Source organism: Thamnophis sirtalis, unplaced genomic scaffold (genome assembly GCF_051295495.1).
Source record: "Thamnophis sirtalis isolate CommonGarterSnake01/CBP01778 unplaced genomic scaffold, rThaSir2_p1.2 scaffold_4, whole genome shotgun sequence".
NCBI lineage: Eukaryota > Metazoa > Chordata > Lepidosauria > Squamata > Natricidae > Thamnophis > Thamnophis sirtalis.
In genome coordinates, this window is record NW_028261384.1 from 31,747,429 (window position 1) to 31,766,125 (window position 18,697).

Sequence of the window (18,697 nt, forward strand, 5' to 3'; positions counted from 1 at the left end):
TGTATGTCATAGGTTTGCTATCACTGAATTAATTCCAGTTGTCCTATGGAGTGGAGATAACAGGGTTCTTGCAATCCTTTTTTTTAAAAAAAACAACTATCAGGCTAATTACATAATCATTGTATAACCAGCTACCATGTCAATGGACCTTGGTTTTTCCTTTTATACTTAATAGACACCGATCATTTATGGTTGAACATATTGTTGCCTATCTAACAGGGTGGGGGGTGGGAATAAAACAGAAATATTCAAGATTGCAATTACAAGCAACTCAGTTGTAACTGTTTTTTTTTAAGGCAATGGACAGTAAAAAAAAAAAAGCAATAAAAGTATTATAGGAAGGGCAGCCAATAAATTTTATAAAACAAATAAGTAGAATTCATTTTTCCATCAGGACTTTTCTCTTACAAAAGAGTTCAATTGTTGCCTACGCATCATAGAATCAACAGAAAGCTAAACTATCTTGAAATGAGCTGTTCTGATCACCAATTCTTGCTTTGTTTTCTATTGTCTCTGTTCCAAGCATCCAGCAGATCTCACATGCTTTGATATTGCTCTTGAACTATGGCAAGCAAGGGACAAAATATCTACAAAGAGATACAGCTGAGGAAAATTTAAACTATCATACTCATAGGGTTGGAAAGAAGAGGAAGAGAACAGAAAGTGCAAAACTGAGTTAGTAGGCCATGTTTGCGCTGTTATTAAGGGCAAGTTAAGGGCATTTATTAAGTGCATTTAACCACCCCCAAGTAATATTAAAAGGTCATGGTGATTTCATTTACAAATGAAAATGGTTCTGTTGTCCTTAGAAATGCATTTTGCACTTGTACACTTAGCTTTTCTGTATAAAAAGAAGTCTATAGAAAGTCTATAAAAAGAGATCAAATTCAACATATTACATTCCTGCAGAAAAACCTCTGCTTATCTTTGTCCAGTAGAGGGCACCATTCTCCACCAGAATTAGAATTGGAATAGAACTAGGTGAGCATATTGTTCTGTTAAATTCACCACTACATTACACACACTGCATGAAAGAGGGGGAATCAAAATATGAATTTCGATTCGTGTGAATCAATTCCTCTGAAGAATGGTTGCAGGAATTGAGTACTGTATTTTTCGAAGTATAAGACGCACGGGAGTATAAGACGCACCAAAGTTTTGAAGAGGCAAATAAAAAAAAAGTTTTGCACTCTGCAAACCTCCCCAAAACAGCCTGTTTTATGTGAAAACGGTCCCGCTTTTTTTCCCCAAAAAAAGGGCATGAATAGCCTTTAGGATGCTTGTAGAGTGTTTGGGGGGGGGGCAAAAATGAGCAAAAAATGAGCCCGTTTTTTTGTCAAAAAAAAAAGGGGGGGCATTAGGAAGCTTATAGAATGAGCTGGGGGCGGGAGAAAGGGGAAATTGAGCAAAATACGGGCCATTTTTTGCTTATTTCTGCCCTCCCAAGCCCCCAGGAAATATCTGAAAGCCTCCTACAAGGTATGCACAGCCATTTTGGTGAAGGGGGCGGTGTTTCAGGAGGCCAAAAATGCTGCATTCAGTGTATAAGATGCACCCAGATTTTCAGCCTCTTTTTTGAGGGAAAAAGGTGTGTCTTATACTCCAAAAAATACGATATGTTTAGTATAATGAAATTAATTATTAGGAGTGACCTGATAGCAGTGTTCCAATATTTGACACAATTAAGAAGGGGTCAACCTATTCCCCAAAACACCTGAAGACAGGACAGGAAGCCATGGATGAAAACTGAACATGGAGAGAAACTACTTGAAATTAAGGGGAAACATTCCAATGGTGAGAACAATTAACCAGTGGAACATTTTGTCTTCAGAGATTGTGGGTGTTCCATCACTGGAGCTTTTGGACAACCACTTGTCTAAAGTGGTATAGGGCTGTGATGGCAAACCTATGCAACAGGTGGCATGCTGAGCCCTCTCTGTGGGCCAGCGTAACTTCGAGACCGCCTACTGCCACATACCTCCCAGCGGCCAGTAAGATCCCATAGATTGGGCCTCCTTCGGATGCCGTCAGCCAGACAGTGTTGGCTGGCGGACCCCCGGAGGAGAGCCTTTTCTGTGGCTGCTCTGACTTTTTGGAATCAGCTACCCCCAGAGATCCGGACCTTACCCATTCTCATGGCCTTCAGGAAAGCTGTAAAAACCTGGCTTTTCCGGCAGGCCTGGGGCTGCTGACCTCACTGTTCAGGTCCAGCCCCGATTAGAATGAATGCATGTGGTTTTGTGTTTTTAAACTGTCTTTTTTCTTGTTTTTTTTCTTTCTCTTTTTTTTCTTTATATATACTTTATTTGTATGCCGCCCTTTTCCCTGGGGGGACTCAGGGCGGCTCACAATTGAAGGGAGGGGAAAGACAGACTTCTTTTGTAAGCCGCCCGGAATCTTTCGGGATTGGGCGGCATATAAATTTTGATAATAAAATAATAAATGATAATAAAATGCAAGCCATTGCCCCAGCTCAGGTCCACTGTGAATGTGTGCGTGCCTCCTGCCAGCCAGCTTATTTTTTGGGTCTCTGCCATGCATGCATGGGGGAGGGAGCATGCGGGAGATGCACATGTATGCACAGCAGGTGGGAGGTCATGCATATATGTGCGGGGGTGGGAGAGAGCATGGGAGAACAGAGCGACCTGTTTTTGCTCCCAGGAGGCTGAAGGGAGGTCTATTACACCCAAAATGGGACGGGGGTGTCGGTGCTTGCACAGGGTGAATGCCGGGGTCACGTGAATGGGCGGAGGCGCGGGGGTTATAATGCACACATTGCATTATGGGTGCGTGCATGTGTGGGGGCTACATATGCGCTTTCTGCATGCAATGACAAAAAGGTTGGCCATCACTGGTATAGGGTCTCCTGCTTGAGCAAGGGCCTGGACTGGAAGATCTCCAAGGTGGCTTCCAATTCTATTATTCTGATATATCAAAATGGTGGTTCTGACCCAGAAATCCCAAGCCCCTTTTCTGCATGCACTGGGCAATGTGATGCGTAATAAAAGGTCAGAGCTTCCATAGCAGGGTCACAATTGCCTTCTTGACACAGCTGCCCCTGCTGAGTAGGAACTCTGACTGGGCAATTATCCACATGACCTGGGGAATATGCATGTTTGGATTTATAAAAATCCATCAAAAGCAGGAAAAAAAATGGAGCAAATAAAAGGCTAGCAAAAAAGTTATACGGGAATTGGTGATCTAAAGCTTTAATAAGTTTGTTCTCATAATGGATTGTATATATGATGAACTGAAATGTAAACCACCTAGTCACACAAGGCTGAATGGATTAGTCAGTAAATGTGTGCTTCTTGGCAGAACAGGTATTGGAAATGAGAAACAAAGGTAGAAGCATTTTAAGATCCACAAAAGATAAGAGAAAGGTAAAGAGAAATAAACATTTAAAAAACAACAGACATGTCTGCCAATAGAAATATGCATCTGCCCACATTATATAGGAGAGAGCTAAGGGTATGCCATGACCATAAAGATAAGTGGAATGCAATAGGAATGGGAGCATGTGTGCTTCAACATAAGAGAATCAAGACTGAGTAGAGGCTGAATGCAAAAACAGTATGAAAAAAGCACATTAATTAGAATCACAAAGAATGAATGAGAATGATTGCAAAACTAATACCCAAAGGAAAAGTGAATGGGGGGGAACACTATGCTTAGATAAAGCCAATGAATTCCTTTAAAAAAAATCTAAATCTAAAGAAAAAAATACTGTATTAAATGATGTATGAACAAAGAGTAACTAAAAAGAAATAAAGCAAATGGTGTCTCATTTATTAACTCTTTTTTTCACCAGAAACTTTGAAGCTAGCTTTTAAAAGGAACTTTCATTTACAACAGCATTAAGAGCTGTATATATGCCTGGAAGACATAAATCACCATCCTTGGCTATTAACAAAGGATCACAAGCCAACCCTTTAATGGTTTTAAAATAATTTTGAACTTAGCATTTTGTTTGTTCCCACATCACAATTAAACTTGACAGTACAAAAATGTAAGATAGGATTAGAATCCTTGGTCCACCTAGAGGTAACACAAATTTGAAACTCAAATGCATGTTAGTAATAACTGATTGCTTTTCAATTTAGTTGGAAACAGTAGAGGGTTTGCAACATGTGAAAGTATAGCTAACTAACTTCCTTTTGTTTATTAAATTATGGATTAAGGTGTAGCTGGGGCCAGAGTATGGATGTACTTCAGATTGGTTACCAAAATGCTTTGAAAGTGTAGTAATATGTAGTGAAGCTTTTTTTTATAAAAAAAATTAATTCCTGACTAGGCTAGTATTATCAAGAAGAATTTCAGAATTAAAAGAAGGGTACTGAAAAATCAATAGAAAACAAGTGTCTGAAAACAAAATTGGGAGATTACTATAAAGCAAGAAGATATTCTCACCATCTCTCTGCCTTCTGCCCACTTTTTGTTGTTGAGAGAGTATTTTGACCCATCAACATTCAATGCAAGAATGATTAAATAGAGCTGCAGATGTCTTAAGACACTGACAGTGGAAAAGTGCAAGATTTTGAGTGGAATAATTAAATGATGTTGGGTGGGTATACTAAACTTGGAGGGGGTATTTTATTGTTTCGGGGCATCAGTTACTACTGGCAGCTAATTTGAAACTGAACTGTTCATTAAAAAAAATATCAGAAATAGTTGCATTTCAGGAACTCCACAGAGGTAGGACCAAATGTGAAAGTTTTTGTGTACTTGTTATAAAATCTTTTCCTACATTTCAGTAGCAGATATTGGCAGCACAAAATATTCATGCCACAACATGGCAGCATTTTAGGAGAATGGAGATAGTTTAGCCACAAAAATGGCTTAAATATATGAGAGTGTTATAAAACTGTGAAACCAGTGCAGCCTCATCCAGAGGCTTTCTTTTAATACATGAGTTGGCCAGCAACATAATTAAATAATGCATGTAAGAGACAAAGACCATCAAAGCAAAGTCTATCAGAGCCATGAGCAGAGTTATACTTCCAAGTAATTTCTGAACTACATTATGATTGATCCTTGGCTCTTTATCGGGCAATTATATTTACCAGAGAAGAATATTCAAATTAGCCTAGAAAGAGAAAGGCGAATTTATGAAACCATTCTAGATTAACTAGCAATCACTGCTACTTCATAAAACTGAAATATGATGTAAACAAACTACCATCATTCTGTTTCTGGTTGGAAATGGTTTAAATCTGCCTTGAATGATAAATACCATCAGTGGAGAAACATAATCCATTTGGTTCCCAGTTCCAGCAAGCAAGATAGAGATACCGTAACTTTGAAACTAATGAAATTGCATTTGCTATAGGTTTTTTACACTATTGGAAACAGTGAGAAATAAATAAAGACAAAAGGTGGTTTTTTTTAAATTTTTATTAAATGCTTATGTTGCCCATCTCACCAGTACAGTGATTCTCGGCAGCTTACAAATAGTAAAAAGATCAATATAAAAAACAATTTTTTTTAAAGTTATATAAAAAAAACTAGAACCCAGGAGTTGGATGGCACAGGAGTAAGATCTTCTCAGCTCATAAACCATCTCCAGTATTCTCCTTCAGGGCTTCAAGGCAAACCCAGGTTTTAATACCGCCTAGAAGGCCAAAAGGCATAGGCAAATTGGGGCAAGGCAGCTCCTCAGATATGACAGGAATATATGCCTGATCTCTCATATTTTGGATAACTGCTAGATATATGTGGTTATAACTTTTAGATAAATGGACTGGATAACATGGATTTGAAACCTGAGATCATCAGGTTTTTATTCATCAAACCTGAATTATAAGCAGTAATTCAGGACAGAATAATCAGTAACAGCAGGTATTTTTTGAGGTTATATTATTCTATAGATTTATGTGAATACAACAATATTTGTGCTAATTTTTATGGTAATGCAAGTCAAAGTTTACTATGACAGACCACATCTGTCAGAAAGCTTGGCTCAGATTTCAGTGACAATGACTATTGTCACTGAATGGCTCATCTGAGACAAAGCTCATGGGAGTGCCAATTACAGGTGGCAATAAAGAGCTTTTTGAAACACAGTGCCAATGATGAGGTGTTGGTTAAACATGATAGCAACTGAGCTTGCTTGGATGATTGTCCCATCATCCACATACACTTGATTGATTTGGGGTTTGTCAGAAAGGATATCTTTGACCTGAAGGACCTGGAAGAAATCAAACAGAAATCAATTAGCCAGATTCTTGCATAAACCTTTGGCTAATAAGAATCCTGCTAGAACTTACCACTCTGCTATGCATCCTGTTTAAAAAGATAATAATTAAGAAACACCAGAAGACTAAATAAAACAGATGCTCTAGTATGAATTACAAAAATAGTAACATAGTTTCAAAACATTTCAGTTATGATCCCTTACTTCATTGTAAAAAGAGGTTCTCATGTTTCTCATCCATGTTTCATGATGAAGAGGTAATCCTCAACATATGACCTGAACAGAGCCTGTAGTTTTGGTTGTAAGTCATGACGGTCATATGGCTCTATAGTTTTTATAATTATTATTTTTTTGCGGTGCTTGTTAAACAAATGTGGCCATCATTAAGCAAACCCATTGCTTAATGGACATTTTTTGCTAGAAACTGAAAGTAATAGTTGATTTCTGGCAAAAATGTTGCAAACACTGCTTTGAGTTCGTGAATTCTGGTAATGTCCGATACATGGAATAAGATACCTGCTAGACTGGTTGAATGCAACTCTTCTGAAATTTTTCTTGTTCTATTTAAAGAAGCATTTTGATCTTGTTCAAATAGCCTGTAGGATTTTTTGTACCAATAATTGAAACCAAAATTTATGTTGCCAGAAAGACATTTGTTAAGTGAGTTTTGCCCCATTTTACAACCTTTCTTGCCACAATTGTTAAGTGAATCACTGTAGTTGTTAAAAGTTAGTAACATGGTTATTAAGGGAATCTCCTCATTGGCTTTGCTTGTCAGAAGGTCACAAAAGGTGAATGATCCTGGGACATTGCAAACCGTCATAAACACGGGTCAGTTGCTAACTGTCTGAATTTTGATCACGTGATTATGCTGCAATGGTTGTGTGAAAAATTGTCACAGTTCACCTTTTTCAGTGACGTGCCTTTGAAGGGTCGTAAATGAGCTGTTGTATCTTGAGGACTACCCATATTCACTCTGGTTGAAAAATTATAGTGTACCTTGTAAAAATAATTCTTACTGACCTCTGAGCCAGGGGGATTCTTTGGATCATAAGAAAGGAGTTTTGCAGCATTGGGATGACATCCTAACCAGAGATCTCCAGTTGTACGGTCAACTGATATGTTATCAAGGATAGTCTCCAATTTCAGGACCTACAATGAACAAACAAAACCATTAGGTTAGAAAGAAAATACAAGACATTTGCTGCACAATTTTATCAATTCCCCCCCCCCCCACTTATTCTAAAAGCATCTTCCCATTGTTCTAGATACCATATGTAGTCAGGAAATATGTATCCTTCCTAATTGGCCCTGAATTATAACTCTTCTAGTCACAAAAGGCCCAATTCTGTTAGTGATCCTGAGTTACCAGTATTTGGTCATAAACTTACCAAATGCCAATAGTATAAATTCACAGGATTATCAGAAGTTACATATTCAGAGAAATATATAATATGTCATAGAAGAGTGCTTACATTAAAAAAAAATTCAAGATCTAACTTTTGTTTCAGATATAAAGAATATCAGTCTTTGATTTGAACCAAAGAAAACCAAACTTACCTTCACAGGAGATAAATTCATATTAGACATTTTTTGAAAGACACGAATGCTATGATCCAAAATATCAGCAACGTAGATAAACCTTGAAATGAAATATTGTTAATTTTACTTATTTTATTTGTAAATTATTTGACCTTAATTCTATACCCCCGTCCCAAAAGGAAAAATAATCAATTAAAGAGAATCTGATAAAATGGCCAACTATAAAATCATTTGGTATAAATGAGTTGAAGGCTGGTGTGGTTGGGAGAAGACACTTTTCCACTGTGCCCCCCGCCCTGTGGAATAGCCTACTATTACGTTTTACGGTAAGAAAATTGTATTTCCATATTTCCAGTACATTCTAATCACATCTTTTAAAATGATTCCTAAAACAAATTTTATTTTATTATTACCACTCTGATTTCTTTTAAGGAAGTCTGTCCTAACATGATCGTGTTGACTCAAGATTACAGGAGTTGTAATTCAATATATTTAGAAGGCTACAGGTTGCACTAGATTAGGGAAACCATCCAACTATATTGCTAGCTTTTTCCCACTTAAAACATCAATTTTAAAAAAGAGATTAATTTTGAGGAACATCATTTGTTGCCTGTTAACTAACCAAAACCACAATGGATAACATCACCTAGTCAACCTTTTTTGATAAAGTTAAGCAATATTGATTAGATTTTTTTTTTTAAAAAAAAAAACCTTCACAACTCAATTATAGGAGGAGGGCCTTCTCGGTGGCAGCTCCGACCCTATGGAACGATCTCCCCCTGGAGATTCGTACCCTCACCACCCTCCAAACCTTCCGCACAGCCCTTAAAAACTGGCTATCCCGTCAGGCCTGGGGCTAAAGATTGCAACCTGCCCAAATGGTATGAATGTTGTGTTTTAATGATGTATTGTTCTATATGTTAAAAGTTTGTTCCCCCCCTTTTTTTTAAGTTGTAAGCCGCCCTGAGCCCCCCCAGGGAAAAGGGCGGCATATAAATAAACTTAAATACAAATATATTATGTGTTCTCAAACTCAATGAGGAAAGCCCAATGTCATAGCGAATTAAATTAAGGAAGAACTGAGTTATTTAAAAAAAAAAAACTTACTTCCCATCTGGTGACATATTAATGCCGTTGGCACTGTAAAATCCTGATGCTACTTCTTTAACTTTCTTTGGGCTATAGTACACAACATTTGTCCAGGACAAACCCCAAAACATCTCCACATATACCGAAACAGTCTCTGAACGGAAGTAACGGTCATTGGTGGCATAGAAATGCTCAGGGCCCACAGCGAGAATATCGTTGACACTTAAGACAAAAATGAAAAATATAAAACATAATGTTATAAAGTTGCATTAGTTACTTTTTAAAATTTCTTATGAAATTTGCTCAATTGCACCGAAACTATTTTGTCGTCTAAACATAACCCAAGAACACAGATCTACTTGATAGGCTCTATCTGGCTTTGTGGTTTGCAGAAAAAAATATTTAAGAGTAAATATTGTTACAAAAGGTAAGTACTCATAAAGGGTCCAAATGAATATATTCCCCCAAAATCCTAAAGGTGAAATTGAGTGTAATAGTCTATTAAGAAAACATTATATTCTGATATAAATTGTCTCTTTGTCTGAGGATGATAGAATGTAACATGAAGGAGATGATTTAGCATGCCAACAGAAACTTCACAACACTGAGTAAGGCAGGCATGTTGTAAATATTTCCTCAGTAGTCTCAAATGTTAGATTCCCACTTCTGAATTAATACATTCAGCTCTGCCTGCCCTCCTCAGCACCATTTGGAAGTTTTGTGACACAACGTATTCCTAAGTAATTGTTTTTTACAATATGTAATTTGCTTTAGGTTCACATTGTAGCAACTAATAAGGAATCAACCTGACTCTTACTTTATCTTACAATATTTATCGGGACTACAAACTTTTGGGGTTGTTTTTTTTTTACTTTCTATGCACACTGCTAAATGTACTAGCACTAAAATAACGTTTTATTGAACATATTATTTTCACATCCTTTATCTTTTTTTTACATTTTTTTAATTTTATTGACATTTGTTTGATTGCTATGAGCTGTCATTATGCATGTATCTATTTCATATCAACTCATCATTTCATATTCCTTTCAATCCTTTTCCAGATACTCCCTTTTCCCCTTTCCAATCACAACACATACTTAAAATATTTTTTCCCTAATATACCTTGATAGGAGCTCATTAGTGACAGTTCTTAAGTACAGCAAATATCTTTCTTCCTCAAAAAATTGAAATATCTCCACTGCTGAGTTGCCTTCTGGATGATTAACCACAAAGAGATATATGCTGTCATCTAGAAAATATGAATATTTGAGCAAAGTTAACACAATTCACAATCATAACATAAACATGTAGTTTTCCAAGTATTCAAGTAATAAGCTAAAGTAACTGTCAGTGTTTCAGTCACCTAGTGAATCTATTAGTATGATGGATATAATTTCTTCTTTTTTCTTCATGCTACTCTAAATCTCTTCTAACCCTTAGTAGAGGTGGAACTACAAACCACCAAAATGAAAAAGCCCCCTTAACGTTTTCCTGAAAAAAGGCATAACGTATTAGGAGGCATATCATAATTTCTGCTGGGTTGCTGGTTGTAGGGCATACGTCTAGGCTCCTATTTGGCTGGACCTGATGTTATAACACTTTGGCAATTGTTAAGTGAATCACAGCAGTTATTAAGTAATCCACGATGATTAAGCAAATGTTGCAGCTGTAAATCCAAATTTGTGCTTCTGAATGATTTATTTTGGCTAGAAACTTGAAAAAAAGTTGCAAATCATAGTCACATGATCTTGGGGCATATTGCAAAGACAAATCAGTTGCCAAGTACCCAAAATGCAGTCATATGATCGTGGGGGAGTGAGGTAGAATGACATTTTACCATGACCAGAAGTGCATTATGGGCTGCAAACATCTGTTCTGGGTCCATCATAATTTCAAACAGTTGTTAAGCAACTGTTCATAAGCTGAGGACTCTCTGTACCAGATATATGCAATGAGGAATATTTTGCCTCTACTTTTGGCAAAGCCAAGATCATGATCACCAACCAAGGCTAACTCTAATCAATGTATAATCCACTCAAGCTGCAAAGCTAACAAGAAGAAAATTAGGGTCACGCAAAAAAGTTCCTTTACTTACTCCTTTCCGTATATAAACTGATCCCATGAGGATTAAAAGTATCTATATCAAATCCACCTTCAATCTTCAGTTCAACTGGACGAGGACTTTCTGACATTAGGTTCATCAGTAATATATGCCCTCCTTTATGAGGTTCAAAGGTTTTCAAACCAGGATATTTCAGGCCCTTGAAATTGAAATGAAAGATGAATTTTGGTCAAATGACAATCAATATTCTATCAAAATTGCTGAGATTAAGGATTTCCCATGTGTTTTGACACCTTTTACCTGAAGCACAACAAAAATGAATGCAAAGTCCAAAGGTATTTTTGCAATAGTTCAGCTGATATTCCAACCTGCTCTTTCCCAGATAGTCTAGCTACAACAGGACATGTTCTGTTAACCTCATATTTAGGTTACTGTAATGTAATCTAACCTAGCAGAATAATTATTTCTCCTGGATTGTCCTAATTCAGAATAGTGCACAATTTTCTCCAGTTTTCTGTATAACAATTGTTACCGTAAAAGCCTTGATCAGTTTTGTCTTTCATATAATGACTTTTGGTAAAAGAAAGTGATTCCTAAATTATTAGCCACAAATATGTATCAATCACATGCAGCAAACATCGTAAAACTGTTGGTTAGTTTTGACACCTTTGTTGTCAAAAACCAAGTTTTTGGCTAGTGCAAAAAGCAACCAAAGCCACATTTGCTTCAAGCATGCTCTAATAGTTTATACAAGCTAGCATATCTAGAGACTACTGCACCTCATTTTTCTTTTCTCTAGCTCCTCAATAAATGTTCCCTGCTTATATATTTATCTTGGCTCCACCCACTGCTTAGAATTCACATCCCCTTGTCATCCAAGTCAAAGGCAGAGATGCAATCCAGGGAACCTCATGAGTATTAGGAAATTGAGTCTGATTGAACCCATTCTGACAACCTTAAAGTTAATCCATAATGGGCATAACTTTTTACACTGGAGGAATAGAGGGAAATCAAGACACCAATGACATCTTACAGAGCTGAAGAAAGCCAATCCATTAGGAAGTATGTCAATATCTTCTGCTCCATTGTCTGCAAATGAAAAAGAGAAAGTGTGTTTATTGGAGATATTCAAACAAAGTCCTAATTCAGGGGAGAATATAGATACAGGTAGTCCACAACTGAACCCAAATTTTATGTTGCAGTTGTTAAGTGAGTTTTGCCCCATTTTACAACCTTTGTTGCTACAATTGTTCAGTGCGTCATTGTAGTTGTAAAATTACTAACATGGTTGTTAAGTGAATCTGTCTTCCCCCTTGACTTTGCTTGTCAGAAGGTCCCAAAAAGTGATCACATGACCCCTGGACACGGCAATCGTAAGATATCAAACAATAGCCAGGCATCTCAATTTTGATCACATGATCATGAGGATGTTGCAATGGTCATAAGAGTGAAAAATAGTCGTAAGTCATTTTTTTTCCTGTGCTTTGTAACTTTGAATGGTCACTAACTGAACTGTTTGAGTTGAGAACTAGCTGTACTGAAACCAGAGCAGTCCAAGTGTGTCACTGTCTGACTGTCTCCCTCATGAAGTTGTGATTGCAAGACATCCCCAGCAGAGGTGGGTTGCTGCTGGATCAGCCCAGAGGCTCCACCCACCCACCCAGCCAGAAGCATTGCGCACGCAAGAGTGCCCAAACAAGTGGTACAAAAATTAGCAACCCATCTCTGATCTGCAGTGCTGCTTTCCTTCTTACATATTAATGTAGCTTTATTAATGTATCAAGGAAGCTTTAATGACGACACCATACAGCTGTTGTGCAAGTGTGGTGGCTTCCCAGCTTTTGCAAACATGAGTGTAGGTTTTGCATGTGGGCGCATGCATACACCTGTGAAGGCAGGTAACTAATGGCTTACTGGATCTCAAAGACTTGAAGGGGGTGAGCAAAAACATGAATGTATTTTGCTTAAATTATCGGGGAAAAATCAAGCCAGGAATTCTCTTTATTCCTTCAGGGATTGTAAAACAGATCAGAAACTAGGAGATTTTAAACTGTATTTGCTTATAATACACTGTGAAATTAATAGAAGAACTCCAAATTTAGGTTGGGCAAGGCAAGAGTTTCAGGAAGGGTAAATCAGCAACCAAGAGCTAAAAGTGATTTACATGGAAATTTTGTTCTATGTTCTGTCTACCTATGAAGGTGGACTTGTGAATTGCCATAGAATACCTTAAACACTGCAAAGTAATTTATCTTTGCCTCAGTAAAATATATATTAACTATACAGAGACTGCTATTGTAGTGCTTTTGAATTATTAATAAACCTCAAGAAACTATAGTTATAATTTTAATGCACTTCACTTCTAACTGTGACTTTAAATATACTAGCCAAAGCTGGCTGGGCCTGCTGATCATATTTGTTTTTTTTAATGGTATCTCTTGTTGTTGCTAAAGCAATTAAGCATTTTAATAACAAATTGTTAAATATACAGGAGTGGAAAACTCTTCCAGAAGAATATGTCTTCCAATACAGTCAATTAATGCAGCTGACCTTGTTCAGTCTTTTCAAGAATATCTCATCCTGCCCACCCACAATTAATTATTCCTGTGCTGCAAGAAAAACTTCATTCTTTTGAAAAGTGTGTTTTTTATCTGCAGAGATAGAGAACAAGCTACCTAAGGTAAGTTCCCTTTTCTGCAACCAAAGGTTGCAAAATTTCTGTTGCTATGGAGATCCTGCAGAATAAGGAAAGGCCACAAGGAATTTGTTTAATCTTTGCCTGGGAAGGATTCATTTTCTGAAGCCCTGCTTCATCTTTCTTGTTTTGAATTATTGTCTGAATGGCACAGAAGTCATTTATTCTGTAGATACTTTTGTGGTTGATTTCCATTTATGACCTTTCCAAGGGGCTTCCAGTCAGCGAAATCAATGTGAAGCTGGATTCAGTTAACATATGTGTAAATCACTTAATGACTACCACAAAAAGTTGTAAAATCAGGTGTGGCTCACTTAAGGAGTGTGTCAATTAATGACAGTCCCAATTATGGTCATAGGTCAAGGACTATCTGTACTTTATATAAGACACAGGATGCTGCTTACCAGATAGCAGAGGCTGGCACAGTGCATGTCATATTTCCAACTCATGAAGTGCTGGACAAGCACTGATTGAAACAATAACCAACTCAGAAAGTGGTTTGCTGAATGATAGTTTAGTTTTACAGACATTTAGTTGAACAAACCATTGGCCTGATTTGTGTGTAACTCCTGGCTGTGCATCATTTTCAAATTGAAGATTGATTTCAGAGAACTGGTTTCAAATCTGTAGTCAGCCAGAAAGCTCATAAGAGGGATTTTTATGCTTTGGCTGACATTTCACAGACGGTAGTTATGAGGAAATATTAATGGGGGATGTTTCCCCTGCATTTTACTCTTTCCTCTATGCAGAAATCTTTGAATAAAAATATAGTAAACATCTAACTGCATAGAAAGCAGAGCAACTGTATGTTTTCCTTAGAAAATATATAACCAGCTATTGGTGAATGTACATATGCACAATTATTATGCACAAGGAACAACAAACAAATATGCCACAGACTTACCAATTCCTGGAATGAGTTCACAGTTGGGAAGGCGCTTGAGGGGCACTACTCTGTCAGCAAACAGCTTCTGCCTGCAAGGATAAGCAGTAAAACATGCTAAATAAAATACAAATACAATTGGGACAACGCACCACACAGCAAATCTAAAACTACTTTTATTGAAATTGGCCATGATGTCAGAATCTTGCAGGTTTTGTGCTGTACCTCCTCATTACAGTTCAGTGATTTTAGGGACATTTGCTGAAATCACTTCAAGCAGAGGAATAAAACTAGATTTGTCCCCTTTTGAAAAAGTCTGGGCTCTGCTTTCTCCTACTTGTATGGGGGGAAAAAATAAAATAATCTTAATGCATATAATTCTCTTCATTAAATTAAAATCAAACAGATTAAAACATTCAGAATAAAAAAAATCAAATAGAAAGTTCAGTAATGCTCAATAATATTATATGTGATTAGTATACAAGGAAAAGAATAAAAGCATGAAGAATAAAAGCATGAAGGCTCTTAGTATTAGTATCAACATCATTAATTAAAGCCTTTGGAATTCTCAATGCAAGTGAATAGTTCATTTTGCTCTTGTGCTCGGGCTCCCTCCTGTGGCAAAAAGAAAAAAAGAATTAAAAGAGCGGAGAAAAAAATCCGATGCTTTTAAAAGCAATTTTGAAAATTAATTTCAGCCAAACCAAACAGTTAAACCATATGTGTCTCATAGGAAGCAAACTTAATTGTTCTGATTCCTTTTCTTTCTCAGCAACACAACTGCGTTACATTTTTTGGTACTTTTGTATAGAGTAACCTTTGCTAATTTTTAAAAAACGAGACTCTTCCTATGCATACACACTCTGGTTACCAGTTAATGCTCTTTGCCTAATGATATTAACTCAATAAATCTAGAAAATTGCCTTTGCCGTTTTCTCTACAATTTGCAACAAAAGCAGGTTACATTTGTTTTTTGAGTGACTTGGCTTTTGACTGTGACAACTGTGTGTTAATCTCTATTGCTCCTTGCTTCCCTTCTATATGCAATATTGGTAGTACAGTGATATATTAAACAGAGAACTATATTTGGAGATGGTAGGAAAGGAAATATATTTATTAAACACACAGGACATTCAGCAGGGGAAGCATCAAGATTGAATTTAGGTTCACAGACATTTGGCTCCTTTCCTTTATATACCTGTCACCAGTCAATAGGGTAGAATGTTTTGTTTATTAGTTTTCCCAACACAAGCTGCAAGGAAAACTTTCTGACTGTCAGTTTTAAGTTTCGCTTTTGGGAGGGAAGTGCAGAAAAAGAACCCCATAATTATACAGTGCTTTAATTGCAAGCAATTGACATCTTAACCTTGAGTTCATGTCTCCGAATCTGTAATTGAAGAAATGCTCCCCCAGAAATGGCAACCTTGTGCTTGAAGTGGCTCCCTTGTTTTCATAGGGGAAGGAATGTCCGACTTAGCATCTCTCCCAGATCCTGGAATCTTGCTCTAGTTGCAAATGAGCATCACCAGAGAAAGGAATCCAAGTTCTGGAACAGAAGTCTTCAAACCTGGCAACTTTAAGACTTGTGATGATGTGCTACATTTTACACGCTTCTTCCCCATCACCCCCTCAGAGTAGGCTCAAACAGCGTTTCCTCACTGGCTCTCTTCCCTATTTGTTAGACTAAATTTCCTATCATCCCCAGCAAAAATAATTATCTGCCCAGAAAAGGCTGCTGCTTTACAGGCTTAGTTGTACAGTTAAAAACTGGAAGTAAACTCCTTCTTGGAGGCAAATTAATTCCCTGCTCTGGGCAACAGTGAAGCCCAACCCATGTAGAAAGTAAAGTTGTGAAATGCCAGCTATTACATTCTGATAAATGAAATGGCACAAGAAAACCACATATCAATAAACCACATCTGGCCTCCCATGTTCAGGATTGTGCACACATGCAAGCATGTGCCTGCTTCTTTTTCCTCATTTCATAGACAATCTTGCTGGATGGTCTAGCGGAGATCAGCCTGAATGGAAATAAAAATTACATTAGCAATTGCACTTTTCAATAATCAGGAATTTAGATGAATATGCATGCATTAAGCCTTTCTGCCAAGATAGCAACAATTTTAATAATCATTCCCTTATAAACTTGTATGAAACCTGCATATTATTTATTAGTCACAAACAAAATATATTAATTTGAGACTCATTTTTGCAAAAGCAATAAATGTTCCTGCTTATTAAGAACAAAACTGTGAAACAGCCAATATAGTCTGCCAAAACAGAGAAATGCAGATGGGAAACTCACCAAGAGTCCGGAATGGAATGGTCCTCTCCACCGAATCCGGGGAAGAAATTGGGAAAAGAATAACTCTCAAAGGAAAAAGAAAACATAAAAATAATACTGAATTATGCTATTAAAAGCCACACTCTTGAGCTGGCTGCAGCAGCCGGGATGGAACACCTCTCAGAACTACTTAAAGAAGAAAAATTACAAAATTCACCCCAAATCAAGCCACTGTTGTTAAATAAAAGGCTCTCCCATGCTGCTACTTTTGTCCAGCCCAATTTCTCAAAAACAAACTGAAAACAATTCCTTCATCTTCATTTCCGCCGAAGTCAAAATGTGAAAAAAAATGCAAATAACATTACATAAGTACTTCCACACCTGAAATGCTATAGAAACAAAATTGTTGTGGTCAAAAAACAACAACAAACCCTGCAAACATGAAATGATTTTTGTGCGTAGACACTATCCGCAACCTTACACACAGGGGCAGTGTCTACAACGGGATGCTGCAAGGATGATGAAAGACTCTCTGTAATGGGGGGGGGGAACGGACTCCACAGACAGCGTTTCAAAGAAAAAAGCACCTCTGCTATAGTTTCAAATACACCACAACAGACCCAGAAAAAAATAGATACCTGCTTATGAGATTTGTTGCTGGGCTGGTATGAAGAATAGTCAACAATATTATAATTACAAACATGTGAAATCACAGGTAAAACCAGTTCTTTAACTAGATTATTTTTAATAATCACTGAGTTATTTTCAACCTAAAACATTGCAATGTGTTGGTATACTATGTTAATAATGTTGAGAAATATTGATCTAGATCAGGGGTCAACAAACGTTCGGACCTCAGGGACCACCAAATTCATAATTTTAAACCCGTGGACCACCAATATGAATTTTGTAGAAGTATTTAGTGCAATAAATACTATTAATAAATAGTATTTAGTACAGTATAAAAAATGCAAACAATTTTCTGCAGACCACCTAAATTTCCCCCCCCCCCAACACTAATTGGTGACTGCTGATCTAGATGGCTTTAGCTATAGGGAAGCCCCTGCAATTAAAAGCCTGGATTAAAATGATAAATTGCCCAGAACTAAATCCAAACTCACTGGACACCTTTAAATTCTTTTTCAATTGACAAACTACCCCGCAAAGTTGTGAGAATAAATAGTAGAACAAAGTGAAGAAAACTGCACCTGCCTTGCCGTCCTGGAAAAAAACATGAGTAACAAAAAAGGGGTGGGGGGGGGGTGAGGAAGCGCACGTTTGTTCCAAGCCACTTAATAATTTCACAGCAAACATTACACCGCATTATTATTCAGATTTAACTTCTAAGTAAAATAAGCACAGAACGCACAAAAACAAGACAAACGCATTGGAAGGAAAAGCCAATTGAATGTATGGGAGATTTACTCTTGCGTCTTGTATTCAAACAGGTTGCAGCGCTAAAGACGAAAGAGCGGGGGAAATTGCATCTACGCGTATAACCTGCTCAAGTCAAACGGGAGAAAATCGCCGGAATTGGCACGGAGGATCTAGACAATTTCATACCGAAGCAACCCGGTTAAAATCGATGCTATACTTACCGAAATACGACGAGCCTCTCCACGAACAAAGCGCCAAAGATGATGAAGACCGTCAGCAATAGCATCATCTTCCCCATGGTGCAGCCTGATTCCGGTACTCACGAGACGAAAGGACCATCCACCGGCGAGCTCCGAGAAGAAATGTGGTCCCGTAGCTCTCGCTTGGCGTGATATTGAAGAACCAACACCGGAGCGCCGCCCTCCGCCAAGAGAACGCCCCGAGGGACACTCCCAAGTCCATCTTTCTACACCAATCACCACCGGAGCCGGGAGAGCTGGGGCGGGCGCTTAAAAAGTTTCCTAGAATTGCTGCTTTCTCCAAGGTAAGGTAAATATGAAGACCTTCTG

At 37.5% G+C, this 18,697-nt stretch overlaps 1 protein-coding gene across 1 annotated transcript; it reads right to left on the minus strand.

The window, feature by feature from the left end:
• Positions 1 to 5,378: 5,378 nt before the first annotated feature.
• Positions 5,379 to 18,484, minus strand: LOC106543984 (serum paraoxonase/arylesterase 2). The gene is made up of 9 exons (XM_014060107.2): positions 18,350 to 18,484; positions 14,489 to 14,559; positions 11,923 to 11,978; positions 10,923 to 11,088; positions 9,950 to 10,076; positions 8,843 to 9,046; positions 7,754 to 7,835; positions 7,217 to 7,345; positions 5,379 to 6,187 (listed from the first exon to the last, which is right to left on the minus strand). The coding sequence occupies exons 1-9, from the start codon at positions 18,424 to 18,426 to the stop codon at positions 6,029 to 6,031; spliced, it is 1,071 nt and encodes a 356-aa protein (XP_013915582.2). The 5' UTR covers positions 18,427 to 18,484; the 3' UTR covers positions 5,379 to 6,028.
• Positions 18,485 to 18,697: the final 213 nt, after the last annotated feature.